General features: G+C 34.7%; 1 protein-coding gene across 1 annotated transcript in view; it reads left to right on the top strand.

The window, feature by feature from the left end:
* Positions 1-21,692, top strand: part of PCDH15 (protocadherin related 15) — an 870,634-nt gene that overhangs the window by 533,266 nt on the left and 315,676 nt on the right. The window contains exons 12-13 of the mRNA XM_053923048.1: positions 8,747-8,855; positions 12,669-12,781. Of these exons, the coding sequence (XP_053779023.1) occupies positions 8,747-8,855; positions 12,669-12,781 (222 nt within the window). The remainder of the gene's footprint in view (positions 1-8,746; positions 8,856-12,668; positions 12,782-21,692) is intronic.

A 21,692-nucleotide genomic window follows, 5' to 3' on the forward strand; every position in this document is an offset into this window, starting at 1 on the left:
CGTATTCAATGTAGTACTAGAAATACTACCAATAGAAGAAATAGTAGAACTACTAGAAATCAGACAAGAAGAAATGTCATCAAAATTGTAAAGAAAAAAGTAAAACTGTCATTATTTACAGATTACATGATAATATGTATAAAAAACCCTAAAGATTCCACCAAAAAACTACTACAAGTGATAAATGAATTCAAAAAAGTAGAAGGATACAAAATGTACATCCAGAAATCAGTTACATTTTTATATACCTATGGTGAACTATCAGAAAGAGAAACTAAGAAAACAATCCCATTTGTAATTTCATAAAAGTTAAATACCTTGGAATGAATTTAATCAAGAATATATGAGACCTGTACTCAGAAAATCATAGGACACTGAAGAAACAAATTGAAGAAGATACAAATAAGTGGAAACATATACAGTGCTCATGGATAGGAATAATTGACATCATTAAATTGTCCATACTACTCAAAGCAATCTACAGACTCAACACAATTCCTATCAAGATACAATGGCATATTTCACAGAACTAGAACAGATATTCCAAAAATGGATATGGAACCACAAAACCCTGAATAGCCACAGCAATCTTAAGGAAGAAGAACAAATTTGGAGGAACCACGCCTCCTGATATCAACCTATACTATAAGGTCATGGTAATCAAAACAGCATGTTAGGGTGTTTTGATTAAACATAAAAACAGACATCTAGCTCATTGGAACAGAATAGAAAGTCCAGAATAAACTCATGTCTTTATGGACAATTCATTTTTGACAAAGGAGGCAAGAGTATATGATGAGGTAAAGATAGTCTATTCGATAAATGGTGTTGAATAAATTGGACAGATATGTGCAAAGAAAGAAACTAAACTACCTTCTTACACTGTACACAAGATTAAACTCAAAATGGATTAAAGACTTAATGTGACTCAAAACCATATAAGTCCTGAAAGAAAACATAGGCAATAAAATCCAGGACATTTATTGTTACAATAATTTTTCTGACATGTCTCCTTGGGCAAGGGAAAAAATTTAAAAAATGGACTATATCAATGAAAAAGGTTTTGCACAGCAGAAGAAATGATCAATAAAATGAAGAGACAGCACACTAAATGGGAGAGCATGTTCTCCAATGATACATCTAAAAAGGCATGAATATCCAAAATTTTAAAAAGAACTTATAGAACTCAACACCTAAAAATCAAACTCCAATTAAAACATAGGCAGAGAACTTGAATAGACACCTCTCCAAAGAGGATGTGAAAATGGCCAATATACATAAAAAGATGCTCAATGTCACTAATCATCAGACAAATGCAAATTCAAACCACAATGAGATATTACCTCACATTTATCAGAATGGCCATCATCAGTGAATCAACAATCATCAAGTGCTGGTGAAAATGCCAAGAAAAAGGAACCCTCGTGTTGGTGGGAATGCAAATTTTTGAAGCCACTGTGGAAAACTGTATGGAGTTTCCCTCAAAATTAAAAATGGAACTTCCTTATGACCCAGCAATTCAATTTCTGGGAATATATCTGAAGAAACTTGAAACACTAACTCAAAAGAATATATGCACGACTATGTTCACTGCAGCATTGTTTACATGAGCTAAAGTTTGGAAGCAGCCCCAGTGCCTATTAGTAAATGAGTAGATGAAAAGCTGTGGTACATTGACACAATGGAATACTGCATGGCCTTAAAACAGAAAAGAATCTTACCCTTTGTGACAGCTTGGATAAACCTGGAGAGTATTGTGCTAAGTAAAATAAGTCAGTCAGAAAAAGACAAATGCCAAATTATTTCACGTATATGTGAAATGCATTGAACAAAATAAAGAAAAAAAGAAAACAGACTTTACATACAGAAAACTGACTGATAGCCATCAGATTAGAGGGCCGTTGAGGGCTGGGTGAAAAAGGTGAGGGGATTAAATAACAAAAACTAAAACCTCAAAGACACACAACAGTGTGGTGACTAATAGAGGGAAATGTCGGTGGAGGGAGGTAGAAGTGGTTGCACTGGGGATTAATGGTGAAAGAAGGAGACTTGACTTTGGGTGGTGAACACACAATACAATATGCAGATGATGTATTAAAGAATTGTATACCTGAAATCTCTATAGTTTTATTAACCAATGTTACCCAAACAAATTCAATAAAAATAAAAATGTATCATTGTAGACATAAAACAATTAAGATTCTAAAAACAGTTTAATAGACTATAATAGACATATAGGATCATTAGGTTTTCAAAGGAGATTGAATTTCTTGCAGATGTACATTAAAGACAGAGAAGAGGGATAGCAGAGTTTTTAAACAGGTTTTACTTCTGTTAAAAAAAAATAAACCATTAAAGTCCCAGCCACAGTTTAGAGAATATTAAGTCTTTACTCTTCAACTTTCTTGATAGAGTATAAAGCATTAAATTTTAAATGTTGAAACATATATGGAATTTTAATATAATTCAGCATTTATATAGATTTCAGATGGTGAAAGACTAAGCAGATATCAAAATGGGAAAAAGGGATTTATTTGAGTCCTTAGAAATACCAACTTCCTAGCTGTCAAACACAAATAACATTAAATGGGAAAAAACACACTGAAAATATTTGTAAGGCTGATGACAAAGTGTTGATTTTTGTACTATGCACATATGCCATGGTATAGAATTTTAAAATGCAAAAGTTTAAAAAAATAGACAAAGTAAATAAACAGAAGAGACACAGATAAATGTATCAAATCAATTATGCTAGCAACCAAAGAAATGCAAAAATTAAAACTTACACTTTGTTAGCAATACTCTAGAAATATATCACCCTCAATATTAACAAGTACATGTGGTTATAAGCACTCACACACCACTGAGGAAGAAATAAATAATCATAATCTTTCTGAAAAGCCATCTGACAATTTGTATGAAAGAGTTCAGCGTGTCCTCATTCCTTAATCCAGATATTCCACCTCCAAGAATTTAGCCTATGAATATAATTAAAGATATAACACAATAACAAATACATTACATATGTTGCCATAACAATATAAGCAATTTAAATGTACAATTACAGAGCCTAATTTAAAACATTAGTGGAAGTTGCACATTATTGCAAATTGTGTTTTTAAAGCACACTTATTGGCTTGCAACAGTGGTTATGATATAATAACACAATTTATATATGCAAATTATGAAATATCACATGTAAATAGACAGATATTATGATAGATAAATGATAAATACTGATGGAAAATACCTTAAAAGATTAATAATGGTTTCACTGGGTTGTAGAATTTTAAATATTTTACTTTGCATTTCTCTGTACTTACAACATAGTCTACGATTCTTTTTCATCGAAAAACCTAAAAATATTTTGGCTATTTCCTTATATAAGTCTTCCATTGCTAACTATATGAATACTAACCTGCACTGCTTTTAAAGCACTTTAAAGATTCTCCTCAAAGTATTCCTAAATTATATTTATCTAATTATATATCTGCCATAATTTTTAACACTCTTATCCAGCCTCTATCAGATGTAACTATGTCCTTTATCTTTACCGATCTCACCTTTGATTCAAAGATCAAAATTTGCTTTATTCAAACTGCACATGCTTGAATATCTCGGGTTCTTGGTATTTTGGGTAATTCACTTATAGTACTTGGAAGTGTGAGTTTTCTACCTAGGCTCTCTAAATATTTATTAATGGATGTCTTTATAAACATTTTTCTAAATTAACTTATGTACATATACTTTGAGTTTCCATGCCCATGGCTGTGATTTCTTTCATAGAGAAAGTTTCAGCTCTCTTACCCCATTTATTTTATACTGCTCAAACAATTAGTAGCGATATTTGCACATGAGTGCTTAATTATTTATATAACTCATCTGAGTACTAATAAATTAAGCAGTTATCACAAAATGTCTACAATTAAAATAGGAAATGAGTTATATATATATATATATAAACACACACACATATATATATACACACACATACATGGCCAACTACACAAGTAATACATAGTTGCAATAATCCTTTCATAAGAAGTCAGCTGTGATCTTCATTGAACCAATACCAGGCTTAGCTCACAGGGTTGTTTAGATGGAAGGTGCCCAGGAAGGTTTCATTTCACAGAGCCTTTAGTGAGAGCCCCCGAAACTTTCTCAGACCATTCTAAAGATTTAATTATCCTATCCTGGCTAAACAATTTTTTTTGTACCAATCAGTTTCATGTTGGGCCTGAATATGTGAGATTTTATGGTATGGATCTTCTTGTCTCAACGGAATACAAGTTGACAAAGGTGTACAAAATATATACTATTTGCCAAACATTGTGAAAGATTACAATTCTTGCTTGCTTTAAGGAATGGTTCCCTCTAGGTTTTTCTTGCTCATGGGTACACCCTTTCAATGCACGGTTGTGTCTGCTGTAGGAATTTTAGGGGAAAAGTTCAGATGATGCGTGGTATTTATGTTGTTTCTTTCTATCTATATCTATCTCTACATCATCTATATCTACTTATATCTAATCTATATCTATCTATGTCTATATCTGTCCATATCTATATACTTCTCTAAGATAAATGCTACTTATCTTTGTGAAAAATATATTAAATAATTAACAGCATCAACCTAAACAAAATACAGTACCCTTATGTTATGTATAGTTCTGCACGACTCAACAATCGGGATACGTTGTGAGCAGTGCATTGTGAGGTGATTTGGCTGTGGGGATGCTGTGGAGCGCACTGACACAAACCTGGATGCAGTAGCCTATTACTGCGATTGTATGTGCTGTACTTTCACACCGTTGGCAGTGCAGTAGGCTTGTTTATACCAGTATCTCTCCAAACACGAGTAACTGTAGTGCAAGCCCTCAAAGTAAGCTTCTTTTTGTAATGGAAATGCCTGATTTAAGCTTTAATTGCTCAGGTCTCCACTTCAAAGCTGGACATCTCAGATAAACACTTTGCCAGTGGGGTGACTAGATAGAATCAGGACACCTCCCCTCACTGAGGCGCCTTTATTTTAGAGGTCCTGGTTGATTTCAGTAACTGACCATTTAGGCTACTTGATTTTGTTTTTCTCTCTTCCTGTGCATTCTTGCTCTTATGTTTTAAATTCACTATTGAAAAGTGAGCCCTTGAAACCCTAGGTCCTAATGTACGCCCCCAATAAAAGCAGAACCCCAGGCCCCTGCACACAGGCATTCTTTTTACCTGTGTCCTCGCTGGGAGCCCCATTGGCTTACTGTGGATGCCCTGCAGCTTGTAAGTAATGAGCTCTATTTTTATGCAAAGTTTCCTAATGGCTGAAGGGCGTCTTGCAATCAGAATAAAAGCTGAAGAGTCAGTCCAGTGGTAACTTTGGTTTTGAAAGGAGCTATGTTTGTGGTCAACTCCATGAGCTCAGGTGAGTGCCCTCAGGTGTTGCTAGCCCATAGTGTTACTATTGATGGACTGAGAAGGCACAAAACAAAAATACTTTGCACTATGGCATTATGCTGGGCTACTGCATCACTAGACTGTAGGAATTTTTAGCTCCACTGTACTTTTATGGGACCACTGTCTTATTTGAGGTCCGTTGTTGATGGTAATGCCATTATGTAGTCTATGACTGTACTCGTAGTATTAAAAATTCTCAAGATTCAAAGAGCACAGTCTGCTTGACAGGTAATCTGAGAAATCATTGAGCATATGTTCTTTTTACTTTTAATTGTAGGTTTTCTGAAAAACTCAAATAGTAGCATAAGAAAAACATTTTTTGATTAACTGCTAATATTATAGGACAAGACAAAAGTTCAGCCCTAGTAAGTTAAGACAATACAGTGCTCTCAATTTTCCAGAAACATATTGAATCCTTTACCAAGAGGGTTACCTTTGTTTTGTTCTCAATAGTGTACTTATTTATTTCTTTATAACATTAAAAATGGAACATGGTATGGCAATTGCATAGTCAAACAGGACTGAGTGCCTTTAAATAAATATAGTTTCATCCCACCTACCCTCACTTCCAGACCAGCTCCTGAGGTATTTACAGTTTGTTATTTCCATTTTTAATTCTTCTGATGATTACCAACATAATTCTAAATAGCACACTTGTTTCTATTTATTTCTTCAGTTTTCACTATATAATATGTGAAAAATGAGACATTTAGCACTTATCCCTCCTTCTTGGTTATTTGCTGTGTTATTTTTAGTTTTATTGTTTATATAGCTTTAAAGAATATGATTAAAACACCATTGTTCATTCCACCAGCTTTAGATAACAGAGGAAGTGGATTTTAAACTACACGAATAATTACCAAACCAACACCGCTTATGTGTGTGGGTTACTCAGCAGGGCCACAGAAATAGGCAGAGTGAAGGTGATCAGCAGGGATACCCTGAGCATCATGATCTGTTCACATTTAGCTCCAACAGGAGAGCTCAGATTCAATTTTCTTCTTTACATTTTAGTTAAGTAGTTAAATTATTTTAAAAAGCTCAAGTCTGATTAGGAACCCATGTTGTATTGCCCTGACCATGGGAATTAGGATAGAATTGCAGACAATGGCAAGATTGTTAATGCTTCTCAAGACCCGAGTAGGGCCACACTTCGGAAAAGTTCCCACAGATTTAATTAGTTCAGTCAGGAGTAATGTAGCTCACCGGTGAGCTGACTTTGTATGAAACAACCAGATTCCTTTGAAAAAAAAAACTAGGAAGATCTGACCAATCCTTAATGCCTGCATTCAAGCATAGGCACTTTGAAGAGCACTGGATTTTTTCAGTTCACAAAGAAATACAGGTATTAGATAGAAAGTCAGCTCACTATTGGGAAGGGGTGTGTGTGTGTGTGTGTGTGTGTGTGTGTGTGTGTGTGTGTGTGTGTGTGTGTGTGAGTGGGGATAGCTGGAGGGATAAAAAGGGAGTAAAACGGAGAGAAAGAAGGTCGGAAACTGTGGGGGGGAAAGTTTAGGAAGAGCATTGCATTGTGTGAGAGAGTAGTCATCTGGATTTCATTAAGTGGTTTTGGTATGGATTCAATATTTCGTGGTTACAAATCCACATTTAAAGAAGTAAATAGAACACTGGTAAGTTATCCCTGCCTAAAGCCCTTTATTTTTAGGAAAATACTGATAGCATTTAGACCACTAAGAGCCCATAGGAGATTATGACCTCAACAGAACCACTAAAATATATGTGAGCTCCAAATTATTGCTCAATGATTATCTTTAATTATTCCAACTTTAGTAACTTAATATTACTTAGTCATATATTTTACTTAATATGTATGTATAACTTAATAATAGTACAGGAGTTGGCAAAAGTAGGTTAACCTTTGTGAATATGCTAAACACAAAGTTTATTCTCATATTATCATTTACTAATTTTCATAATATTTATTTGTATCACAGTTGTAAACCTTTATTTGTCCACCCCTGAAAAACTTAATGCAAATTAAATATTATAAATAATGGTTTAATATTATTATTCTTTTTAGCATGTCAAAATTATACATTTCTGCTGATATTATAAACCACTGATTTTGTATGAATACATGACATGGTTCAAGGTTCTATTATTTGGGAAGAAATAACATAGAAAGTCATTGCAGTAATTAGTTAGAGCATGAAATTGTCAGATACTGAGGTAGAGTTTATTTCCCTTTGGAATTACCACTTAGATATTCGGACTAAGGGTTGCAAAGATTTAAAACAGTATTTCCCAACTGGGTTCTGAAGGTAACAGTTCAAGGAGATGTTAATGTATATTTCTAGAAAATGAGCTATTAATACCTCCTTCTTATACAAATTAGACCTTAAATCTCAGAAAAGACCAACTGTAGATTATCTTTTTATAATTTTGTTTTATACAGTTTTTCTCAAGCTTATCTCTGCAGAGTGCACATTTGGTTTATGATCAGCATACCTGTTATAATCTCACACCAGGGTTAAAAGCCTGTGTCCTACTCACCGCTGTTTTTGTAAATAAAGTTGTATCGCAACGTGTAATACCCACTTGTTGCCCTTCTGTTACAATGGCAGAGTTGAGTGGGAGCAACAGAGACTGTATGCCTGACAAAGCCTAAACATATTTATTTTCTGGCCCTTCAGAGAAAAATGTTTTCCAATCTTGGTAGAAGAACAGAATACTACTGGTCATCAAACTGGAAAACACTGACTGATAGAAATGTATTAAAACTTTAAACTGAATCTTCTTGCAGATAATTATAAGTTAAATGTACATACCTACGTAATATATAATTAATTTCAACTATGTGAAATTTGCAATAATGGGATTTTGATTTCTACTGAATTTTTAAAGCTTTTATTTTAATATGTTAATTTATGTGAAATTTTAAAACATGATTTAGGAAGAAAAGAATATAAATATTCTTACAAATCTTATTTAAAGCCAAAGATTAAAAACAGTACTTGATAGCCTTATATTTCTTTTGATAAAATTATCTAGAGAAAATTCAAAATTTGTTGATATCTCTCATCTTGCTTTCCTTTTAGGAGACATTCCTGGTATAAATTTCTATATGTAACTACTATGTCTTTTTATTTTGACTTGGAGGATACCTTGCTCCCTCTTTGGATTCAAAATTAACTAGCCTAAGGGATTACTTTTCAAATATTAAAACCTGAGTTTAACTACTGGTTCAGTTGTTGTCTAGCTGTTCAAACTGTAATCTCTGATTGTCAATTTTACATACGGTATTAGACTGAGGCTGAACTAAACTCTCTGAATTTTTTTCCAGGAAGAACTGAACCCCATCATTGTTACTCCACCAATACAAGCCATCGACCAGGACCGGGACATCCAGCCTCCCTCAGATAGGCCAGGCATCCTCTACTCCATCCTTGTTGGTTTGTGTCTGCTAATGTTTTACACCCTGTTACCACTCTGGAATCACGTAGGAAAGATAGTGTCTCAAAGCAGAGTAAACACCTTTAATAACAAAGATTCCTTTTGGAAATTATTGTTATTTTTAAGTATAAATAAATTTAAAAATATTTTCTCTTTTTCACAATTAGTTTCAGTGACATATGGAGAACAAATGGAGAAAAACTTGTATTGAAGAAGCAAAACATAAATAAAAATAGCAGTTAAATCTGCACATTGATGTTTTTCTCAATATCATCTCATATAGAATTCTCAAAAAAAAAGGAAAAACTTACACTGTTTGTGCTATCTGTATTTTTTCATTGGTGAATATAATTATGTGATTCTGAAAATATGTTACTGAATTAAAGAAGGGCATTTGGAGACATATGGGAGGAAGATCATAATTAGCCCAAGGGCACATAATACATTATTCCCTTGGCTAATTTTTCCTTGAAAAACTTCGTAGAAGATGTCTGAATCCATCCCAGTGCATATACTGCTAATTGTGCCAAAGCAAAAATGATGAGAACTTTATTATGCTACCCACATTGCTTTTTTCTCCCATTCCCCAAAATGATTTTGCTAAAATATGGATGTTGCTGCTTTGCAAGGATCTTAGTCTCCAGATTGAAAGATAAATCTGAGACAGACCATATATCTCGTAATAAAGAAGGAGTTGCTTTTGAAGTATGCTTGAAAATAACTATTCAATGGAATTCAGCATTACCCTCTGCGTTTTCCTATCCCCGTGCATCTGACCTATGCCTGTACACACATACATAAGCACACTCCCTGCAGACATGAGATAGATTTCCAATTGTGATGCTATCACCTACTTAAAAATGCTGTCTATAAAATAAATTCAAGTAATTCTGTTCCAAGCCTTTAGTCTCTAGAACTATACATATATCATAGACCAGTTACTGACATTGGACTATTAAATTTTTTAAAAAGCTTTTATGAACATAAGCATAAGCCTCTTTTAAGTCTATAGGGGCCTTGGCATAGATAAATAGAAATAGGCATTTGCCATTTAGGACTTGAGAGTGTGTCGAGTACTGTGCTATATGCTGTAGATATGAATGTGAGAGTTAAATGTTCTAAGTTAGTGTGAGGTAGAGTATATGGCTAAAAACATGTCAAAAGATAAATTAAAACACACGGTTTTAAGCACTATAAATAAAGTATGAGCTGCGTAACCGTGTGAGGAGAGTGCTAAGGACTTCTAAGAGAATTATTTAGAAAGTTAGGAAGACTTACTTTAGCAGAAAGCCTGGGACTGTCAGGTAGGAAATGCCAGACAGATGATCTAGATAGATAATATAGCGTGTCTAGAGTCCAATGGATGAAATTTAAAGCTAGTCTTGGGGAGGCATGTTACTCAGGGTTGCCTGCACCTCTAGGAACAGAAGCAGCAAACACTCATGAGTGTATGCAATTCTCTGCTTTTTGGAGGGAAGTGTTCTTTTTGCCAGGGCCTGGCTCCCACAAACTGGGTGCAAGCAGCTCCAAGACATGCACAGAGCTTCCTGAAAAGAGACTGAGGAGCACGGATTGGAAAACTGCTACTGTATTCAGAGCTGTGATTGACAGAACAGTTTCACAATTTATTGCCTAACCCTTCCCCAGGAGGTTTCAAGACTTCAATAGACTTCAGATTTCCAACATAGTTACATCAGGCCAACTCTGCCAATGTCATTGTTGCCTCAGTGAAGAGATGGGTTCCTGCTCTTTCCTGCACTGCCATCGTCCCAAAATCCCACAATTCAATACCAATGTGATTTTGGTAGATTATGCCAAATTGTCCATCAGAGGTTTTGTAACAGAAAGGTGTGAAAGCATGTGTTTTCTCACAGACTCACACATAGAGTATGGTTTCCAGCATGGGACATTGCTACTCTAACAGTAAGAAATGGAACTTCAGTGTAGTTTTAACTCGAGTTTTTCATTCTCATGGATAAATGTGAAGACCTTTGTTTATGGTCCAGACTCTTTTGCCTTTCTCTTCCTGCGAACTCTGGTCATTCTCTAGCCCAGGCCTGTCTTACATGTGCTGTAGATCCTTGTCTTAGCTAACTCTTTTCTAACGTGTAAATCTACATGTGTTAAGGATATCAGCCTTTATCTCTGATGTTAATTGCAACTATTTCTCCTAGTTTTTCACCTGTGATTTTATTGTTTTTTGTGTCTTACCATGTAATTTTGTAATGTCACTGAATTTATCTTTGTTTTCACGTGTTGCTTTTTTATTTTGAGCTATAGTTAGAAAAGATATACCCACTCTCGCATGAATAGAATTCATCTGTATTTTATCTATTACTAGTACTTATATTATTATTCATTGTGCATAAATATCTTCACCATTGGGAATTTGGTATATTAGTATGAAAAATGGATGCACTTTCATCATTTTCTGTTTGGCTCTCCTGTTAGGTAAATGCTTTTATTCAAAATTTCTTCTTACTGTTTTGAGTTGACTCTATTATCATATGCTAATTTTTCATACACAATATTGATTAATTCTGAATTTTTAAGTCTATTTCATTGCTATAATAGTTTTTTCTGTTTTGTTTTGGTTTTTCATTTGTTCTTTGCTCACATAGCCAGGAGAATTTCTTTTCTTATCTCAAAGTTAAAGCAAAGGAATAGCAGCAGTTAACTCATTTGGGGCATGTTTCGATTCTGCAAACTGTATCTGAATGCAAGTTTTATGTTACATTGTTTCTTTGACCCTGAACAAGTTATTTAATATCTCACAGCTCCCAAATCCGTCTGTAAATGGAATAATTTACAGGTTTTTTAAATTTTATATTTATTGATTTTCAGAGAGAGAGAAACATCAATTTGTTGTTCCATTTATTTATGCATTCATTGGTTGATTCTGTTATGTGTCCTGACCAGATACTGAGCCCAGAAACTCAGTGAAGCAAAAGGATGCTCTAATCAACTGAGCTACCTGGCCAGGGCCTGAGAGTTATTGATGCTTTCTTAAGTAAAACATAGAGCAGAGAGTAGGCTTCAATAATTAGAAACAAAGTTATTTTATTCTTGTGGTTATTGCTTGACCAAATGCATAGACTCTATAGTTACATGATTGATGTTTACATTTTCTTCATGTTGGGAAAAATACTGTAAATAATGTTCAGTACACAAAGGTAGATGATACAATTGAAGGGAGTTTCTGCAAGAAGAAATATTTCAACTCACTAAAAGTTTACACTGAAGAAATATTATCTCCAGACACTGAGTATCCTGAAAATATTTTATGCAATATTTAAAATATTTTTACTTAATATAATTGGTGTACTTAGTTTGATAATTATCTGAGAGAAAATATTTGCCCAGCTGGAACAGAATATGCTCATTTTAATTTCCAGGCATCTTGATATTTGGTACAAATTACTAGTTATTATTTATTTCAAGATATGTTGAAAGACCATGAAAACAATAATTAAGATTTATGCACCATTAAAATAAGTTTTAGAATTCAAAATTTGCTCTCTCAACACTTAATGTCTCTTCATATGTGATGAAGTTTCAAATAATCAAAGGGCTCTTTTAATAAAAGATATTTGGAAAATCATCCAAACATAACATTTTTTCATCCTCTTACTTATTAACTAATTAAGTATATACCACATTTGCATCTAATTTCCCTAGACTGCATAATTTTGAAATTTAATTTATTAATGGAATTGAGGTTTTGTTCCTCAGTTAATGAAGGGACATAGATATAGCAGATACACATATTACTCACTGTTCTCAATTATGTGCTGCAATCTCATGTCTTTCAGGGACTCCTGAGGACTACCCACGCTTTTTCCACATGCATCCTAGGACTGCAGAACTTACTCTCCTGGAGCCAGTAAACAGAGACTTTCACCAGAAATTTGATTTGGTTATTAAGGTAAATTAAACTAATTTCTTATTTTTTGTATGTGTTTATAAAGTGTTAATCAAAGAAAGGTGTAGAAGCTACTGTAGGCACTTTAATGTTATAAAAAATCAAAATTAATTTGGACAGCAATTAGCCCATTTTTTAAAAATAAAATGTAGCACTTTTAATACATTATTGCTTTTATCTAAAATAACTTTATTTTACAATGTGATTCCAATACTGAATATTTTTATATGCACTAAATGCCCTGGTCAAATGTATATAATTTGACATTCTATACTTTATAACATTTTCTAACACTTATTTTTTTACTAAAAGGAATTAATGTTATTCATAAAAACTAAACCAATGAAATGCTTAAAATGTGCATAGATTTATCATTTTATTTTAATAATTTATTATTTTTATATGTTTCTGTAACATAAAAGGAAAAAATCTCACTTGTCTAGAAATTATTTTAATATATGTCTCACTTTTTAAAATGTTGATAGATGATCCTAGACTGAAAACATTTTTAAAGCTTGGGAGATCCATTTGACATTATAATTTTGGTATAATAATATCTCATTTTATAATAATAAAATCATTTGAAAGGCACAGTGGAAACCCAGCTGATTTGTTGATTAATTCTGATAGACTTCATTAAGAAGGTAAGATTTGTGCTGGGCAGTAAAGGAAGAGGAGAAATTTACCAAGTAGAAATGGGGGCTGTGAGCAGGGGGCTGTTTTAAGTTAAAGAACAGACATAAAAGATGAAACAGTAAGTCTACTGTGTGTTCTATAATTTTTTCATATCTATACATATTTTTAAAAAGCTACAGAAATGCAGACTTATGGAATTTTTAAAATTTAAAATTGGTAAAGGAAAAGGTAGTGAGTGAGGTAAGGAAGCTTACTGAGAATGTACACTGTACAAGGTGTTTTATGTACATTTTTCACTGAATTATAATTCATATTACAGCCTCAACTGTAATAACATGCTAATTAGTACAAATGTGGAAACTAAGGCCTGGAGAGAGTAAGTGACTGGCACAGAGTTACATCAAAAATAGGCAGCAGAACTGAGATTCAAGTTTAGGTTTATCTAAGCTTTTTACCTCCCTAGAGTGCAGTTGCATAGAAATGGTTGTCCGGCTTAACTGTCAGTGAAACTACAAATAATAATATGTAGAAATGCACTTAATTTCACATCTAATTTAGGCATACTTTTAAGGACCCAATTATATTATTATGCATATCAGATCCTTATTTATAGTGTGGTCCTTTGTCCTTAAAAAAATTATAGTCTAGAATGGGAAAGAGTCATATAAGCCAATAAACCACATACAACAAACACAGCAACCGCTAACAGGAAGACACATGAGTGCTGATGAAGTGCAGAAGAGGTATGTTTAAATTAGTCTGAGGACTCAGGGAAGATTTGCTGTATGGGAAGGGTTTGTCCAATGAACAGAAGTAGAAAATGTGTTTGAACACCAGGGAGAGCAGAAGTACGGGCGTGGAGGTGTGACGTAGCAGGCTACAAGCAGTTCACAGGGAAACCAGGTGTGGAGCTGCACCATGGGGCGAGCCCTGTGTGCCGCTGCAGTTTCCTTGGATTTAATTCAGTGGGGTTTGGGGAGTCATTTCACAAAGACTTCTTTTACCATTTGTGTACAAGGGTCATGCGTGACATTCATCTTCTTGCATTGACTACATTATTATTTTCTCATCATAGGACCCTATAAAACTAAAAAACGTGTGTCCATTGTCTGCTGTCTGTCTACCTGGATCCCCGCTGTGCTGCTCTGTGGGAAAAACTTGACAAAACACTGTTTCCAAACTACCTCGTACGAAACCCGAAATCAATTATTTTTCTCCAATGTCCAAGTCAGTGGTCTTAGTTTACCCAGTTACATTAAAACCCAGTCCATCAATTATAGAAATAAACCTCAATTAGAATAAAATGCAGATATTTTTAATTTTATATTAATACCTTATATTTTAATGGAATTTTTTACAGACATTCTTAGCTAAAATCACTGTGTTTTGTGTGCAGTCAAGAGGATAATAAGCAAAGGTGCCAGTCTGTGAGAATAACAATGTGCCTCCTGCTTGAATAATAACTGAATATTGCAGTTTTGCATAGAGGGCCACTGAATCGCTACAATATGGGAGTTCTCTCCTATAGTAAGGCTTTCACTTGCTTCCTTTTTCCTTATTTTAATAATGCTTCATTTTTCATTGGCCATAGAAGTTTTTATTGGATTTGATCCCAATTTCTGTATTAGAAGCTAAGGTATAATAAAATAAAATGAACTATCTTGTCCTAGGCTTTGAAGAAGAATTCTGTTTCAAAAAGCTGTATGTTCATTTAACTGCTGGTGATGGTGATGAATTAGCCATCCAGCATCTTCATTTTAACCCTTTCCGCCAGTGACTTATTCAGTGTTCTGACCCAGTGTAAGGAGGACAGGGCGGAATAGTTCTCTAGCTTTCGAATATGAAAGGGTTAAAACATGTCAGTTAAAAGAGGAAAAGATGTTCCAGATAAAATCATTACTTCAAATTTTACATAATAATAATCATTTAATCATACTTTAAGATAAAATACATATATTGAATAAGAATATTATATTTGGTTTGCCCTGTACAGTTCATATGTATGCCTTTTGTCCTTGTATAATTATTCATAATGCCTCTTTCAGTCTCAAAATGCCCTCGTTTGTATAAAATCTTATGTGATCAGTAGAGTTATAAAGCAAAAACATCGATGATACAGGAATATGAAACCACATTTTAGATTCTACATGATAATGAATTAGTTCACATATGGAACATTGATAACAAAACCTGGAAAATTCACCTTCATTGTTATAGGTGCACCATTTCTAAAACATGTTATTAGTGGGTATTTTAATACTCTAAGCATCTAATAGAAAGATTAAATGGATAAATCATTAATAATTCACTGTCAATTGCTCAAACATAATTGTGTTTTTTATCTGAATCTGATAAAGAACTAGTAGCAAGGTCACAATAGTATCACAAACATTGTGTCATGGTCTGTCTGATTTGTACGTTGTTACTCATTGACCTACTCGTACTGTCTATCTTGCTAACCTTGAACTTCTTGTCCTTCTACATCCTGGGCACGCTAATCATAAGCTCTCATCAGTCACCCCACAGCCTTTCTGTCCCAGTCATATTAGAGCGCTTGCAGTGCCCTAAACCCATCCTGCTCTTTCTAGGCTCCAGGCACTTAACAAATGCTGTCCCTCTTCCTGAATCATTTCTCCCTTTAAAAACACTAGTTCACGCTGATGTTTCATTGATGCCGTAGATGCTAAGACAACACTTCCTCTGGAAAGGCATGGCTGTTGGTTAGAAGCCTCTCTTTGCATTTCTGCATGTCCCTCTGGTCACTCTATGTTGAATTTACTCTTTTATTTTTGCCCGACTTTTATAGGAGGGCAGATTGTAATGCATTTCTCTACTTTGTGGCCCAAACCCCTAACCTTATGCATGTACAGTGCATAGAAGGTACTCAAATATTTGTTGTAATTGGTTTCTTCCTGGTACAGTAAATCTTTGAAAGCTGCTGGAATCAGGTACCTACAACTTCACTGTATTTAAATATATGTTAAAACACAGCTTATGGCCATTTATGAGTGTATGCTAATAAAATCTTCTTTCTCCAAAGATTAGATACATTTTTGACATACAAAATGAGCCACAGAATTGAAACTGGTGAGCTTACATAGCAGTGCTGATATACCAGTGTCCCTGGCAAGTCTCTTTGCTTCAGTAATTCGGGTTTCAGAGGACAGTGGCATCTGAGGATGAGTGAGGCCCGGAAGAACAAGCTACTGTAACCACACATGTGAATCTCCGATGCCACAGTGCAAGAAAATGTTTAGCTTCTCTTTGAAGGATGATCTCAATCAAACTGTATGCCATGAGGATTCAATGGAAAACTTTTTAAAGCAAATGGCATTTGCTAATTTCCAATTTGCCAAATCCTTTCTACTGGCTTATTAGGTGTCTGACATGTTGCTTGGTGTTAAGGAGACATAAATGTATGAAAGCTCAGCCCTCAAGGGAATCACAAATAGGGAAATTTTGCTCTCAGACTTACTTTTCTTCTGATTTCTACATTCATACTTCCAGTCATGGGCTGTATACCTACTCTTACTATTATACAATTGTATAAAATTAACAATGTAATAAACTACACAGATCCTTTTAAAACCTCTTTCTTTCAATTAATAATATAATAACCAGCCACTCACCCAAGCTTGGAGCTCCCAGTTCCTCTTAGGGCTTTATTTGCTCCCATATGTCCCCATCCAGTCACTTTTCAAATCCTATCCAATTCCTCTGGAGTTTATTCTCGAATGTCTTCCCAGTTCTCCATGCTCACTGCAGTTCTCAAGTTCCTATCCTCACAGCTCATCATCTCACACACATCTCTCAAACCTCAGCCTCTTTTCCTTGCATCCCAACTCTCCCCACATTACCAGCAGAGCATTGCTAAAACAAGAAAACAAAAATAAACCATGCTGCTCCATATGTCCTCAAGTTAGCTGACAATTTGCCCTCTTCATGAATTTCCAACAGAGAACTTCGTCAATTGAAAGATCAGAGGTGTCAGGGATGGACAGACAGACAGAATAGCAATTCACAGATCATCAGTCATCACTTCTAAAATAGAAAGGAAGGCATTTCCCATGAAAATGAAAGAACTATCAAAATTCATTAACTCTGTTAAGGAAATTGTGAAGTATAAGCTACTATTCTTTCTGCTGTCATGTCAGTATTAACAGTTTATAAAAAAAAGAAAGAAAGTAGAGAAAAGAAAAGCATGGAATGCTCCTTTGGGGAAAGATTGAACAGGAGACTTCAGAGAGCCATGGTTAGGAGAAGAAAACATATCAGAGCTGAGGCTGTCTAGCCACAGGAAGCAAGCCAAATGTGATGGTGACATACTGTCATAACCCTGGAACTATGCTAGCCATGGACTCCTCTCCCAATTCTTATGGATTTCTGTTGAAAGAATGAAGCTCTCATGAACTTATATCCCCGTTGAGCAGGCCAGTAGAGATAAGCTCACTTCCTCTGCTCCAGTAGCAAGATCTATCAGGTGAGAAAGAGAGAAATCCTTTACACATATTAGAGAATATTATTCTACAGAAATGTCAGGCATTATTTCTTATTGGTACTGAAATAGAAATACCTCTGTGTATTTCTGAATGAATCACACTTTTGGAAGCCCATTGACATATTTGATACATTTGCTAAATGTTCATCTTTTATTTTAATTTTATGTTCTATTTTTCAAAACATGTTAAATTGCCACATAAAACATTATTTTTGTTGCCTCCCAAAGAACATATCCTTTTATTTCATCCTGATTGTCCACTAAAAATTCTAAGCACTAGGTTGAATTAATTGCCTATGATGCCAATTATGGAAATTAATAAAAGGAAAGAATGTTTAGTGTCCTCTTGTCTCATGCAGTTATTCATCCAGCTGGGTTAGTCAGGACAGAAATAGAATATAGCCATTGAATACAGTGGATGTCCAAATTTGCAAGCTGACAAAAGACACACAGAGGTGATATTTTGCTTGACCTCTTTCCTTCCACAAAAGGTGACTGCAATTACTTGGAAGAAGAAAAGCAATTTATCCATTCTCGTCACAGCACCTTGATTTTGGTCACACCCTCTTGTCTGCAAAGGTCATTGTCAGAGTACAAGTGCAAGTGCAGTACAATGTTCAAATGCAAGTCACTTTCTGAGCAGCCCTTGCCATGTCTTCCCATGACACACCCCTTCACACACATAGACTATCTTAGCCCTCCTACAAGATTGTTGCCAAGTAATCTTTCTTCATAAGCTTCTGGGTTGTGGCATATAATGCTAAAAATAAAAGGATATATCTAAACACTTGAGAGCTAAATAGGGCTAATCATTATTATTTTTCCCAAGAACAGCCTGGTACATAGGGGTAACAAACTCACTAACTGCCAGTCTCTGACAGTAATCCACTTAACATCTATTTTTATATGATGGTTTATTAAAATTAAATTATTCTAGGATGAAGTATTCCCATTGGCCAGTTCACATAAGGTACTTGAATGGGTTTTCTCCTAATTGAGAAAGCACTGAGGAAATGGGATCAACCCAATATTGGCCTTTGCTGGATGGGGAGGCAAAGGGCAGGGCAAAATAAGGGGGATAAAACATGACTAAGATGTTATTCATTCATTTTTAGAGAGAGGGAAAGGGAGGGAGAAAGGGAAGGAGAAACATTGATGTAAGGGAGAAACACTGAGTGGCTTCCTCTTGCTCACCACCAACTGGGGACCTGGCCCACAACCCAGACATGTGTCCTGACTGGGAATCAAACCGGCGACCTTTGGGTTTGGGGGACAATGCCCAACTCACTGAGCCACACCTAAAAACATGATGGAAATCATTCCAGAAAAAATTTACTACTTCATCATTATCATAATTTTGTCTCTGGCTTGCCTTACCACTTATAGCCAAGATGGTTCCCATGTTTAAAACATTAGCCAAATAGTCTGACAGGTTTGTGACTAGACAGAGTTTTTTGAATTTATGATCTTCCCCAAAGTGACTGAGTTTTTCTTTTTTAAATCATTCAAAGTTGCATCAGTCATTGTAATGCCAGGTCCTGATTCAAAGTCTAAGTAAGAAAACTATTTTTATTATTAAAAGGTATGTTTCCATTGCAATAAATTATAAATGAAATGGACATATTCTTACTTCAAATGAAATAAAATATGCTTCACTTTATTAAAAATGTTCTCTAAGTAAAAAGTATGTCAATATTATTTTATTGTCATATCATAAATGCTTTTTTGGGGAATTTGTTATCTATATTCAGTCTAGTGAAAATATTTTTTCTCTTTTGTAAAACAAAATCTATTCCTTTCCCATGCAGAACATATTCTATCGCTATATTTATGACATTATAAACAATTCAGTTGTATTATATTCAAAATAATTTGTTTTATTTTATCTGATAAATTATTGGGTGTTTTTGTGTTTTCTAAGTTCTCATATTTTAGTAACTTTCATAAATAAGCTTGGTGTCCAACTCTGTATGCATTCTTGAATTTTAGAGTATTAAAGTTTAAATAAAGGAAGTTCCTGTTGGTTTTATGGAAATATAATTTTATTAAGAAAGGTCAAGAAGCAATGAACGCACTTACTTTTAATTACTAATTAATTGGTAATAATAATATGATCTTTGACCCAGGGAAACATGCTTCCCACAGCCTTCTCTCCCTAAGACATTCTTAAAGAAAAATGGGATTGTAGAAAGGAAGGTGACCTATTGCCAGTTATTAGATCTTCGACCCCCAAATCTTTGCAGAGCTTAGTGAACTAAGCAGGATCCTACCAAGAAATCTTTCATATGAGGTTCCTACACTTTCATTTTCAACTTTTAGGTCCAGCTGAAATTTGAAACTTTGCCTGAAGGTGAAAAACAGTAACTATCATCTGTATTCAAGGCTAGAGCCGAGCTGGTCTAGGCGGCTCAACCTAGGCTATTTTTAGTGCAATGACTTCCTTCAAGCCTGAATGAGAGAAGCCAAAAGCCAGACCCAATTGATCCAGTAATGACGATTGATTAGACAAATTGGGGTCATGTGAAGTGCTTGCTACTGAAAAGCAAATTGCACAGCCCCCATGAATCAAGATACCCACCTGTTTTTCAGGGCGCCAAAGTGTGAGCTAATCTATATAAAAAATGATTTGGGAACCTGATAAGGCAGGATACAATTTAAATACTTAAGAAAATTGACAAATAAACAAATACTCATCAGACAGCCTGACTGAGCCCTAACTAGTGTGGCTCAGTGGATTGTGCATAGTCCCACCAACAGAAGAGTCACTGGTTCAATTCTTGGTTAAGACACACTCCAGGGGTGTGGGCCTGGTCTCCTATTGGATGTGTGTGAGAGGCAACCACATGATGTTTCTCTCACACATCTATGTTTCCCTACCTCTCTTCCTTCCTTCCTTCCTGTCTCTGTAAAATTAAATAAATAAAATCTTTTAAAACATTTTTTTAAAAAAAGCAAAATTATGTTTTCACATTTAGAAAAGCAAAATAGCATAGGGGTTAAGAATGTGAACTTAGAGACAGACATCTGGTTAGCACCTCTGCAAAACCTAAAATAGGACAAACCATGTAGTAGTAAACCGAAAAACTGGTCATATGAACAACAGACTAATGTTCAGACAGAGCTTTCACATGGTGTTTTTAAAAAATACAAGGATTAGATTGTTTCTATAGGACTAATTCTGTTTTGTTTCTCTTTTCAGTGGATCACTTTGTTTTCACCATGCGAATAATATATTTTTCCTGGCTTCAAAGTTGGCAGTAAAAATTAAAATCATGAGAGATGAATGTAAAATAGAATGTTTTCTGTTTTCCCCTCACAATTCACAAACTATTTGTATATGTATATTGGTGGAAGGAAACAAGTTATAAATTTTGTTATGTTTCATAACATTATTAGTATGTCCAGGAAATGAGGTAATGGATTTTACACAAGATGCAAAATAAAGGGAGAAAGAAAACTCATGTTCAGAATGACCTGCGTGTATGAACTGCTCCTGCTTTAATCAGATCAAGGGCATTGGGTTGGAACTGTGCGTGGACCAAATAATGGCTTTACATTTGCTGTAAAAATGATGTTTACTAATCATAGACTCTACCTCTTGTCCTGGAGAGCAGCTACGTCCCAAACCCTTTTGTATGTCGCAGAAGGAACTCCTAGAAGAACATCCCTGGCTCGGCACACATTAATCACACCCACTGGACGTAGAAAGAGCTTACCCATAGTAAGGATGTCAGGAGCACATGTGGTTGTGTGTGAAGAAGAATGCATAATTTTACAAAA

This window comes from Desmodus rotundus, chromosome 4, assembly GCF_022682495.2.
Source record: "Desmodus rotundus isolate HL8 chromosome 4, HLdesRot8A.1, whole genome shotgun sequence".
Taxonomy (NCBI): domain Eukaryota; kingdom Metazoa; phylum Chordata; class Mammalia; order Chiroptera; family Phyllostomidae; genus Desmodus; species Desmodus rotundus.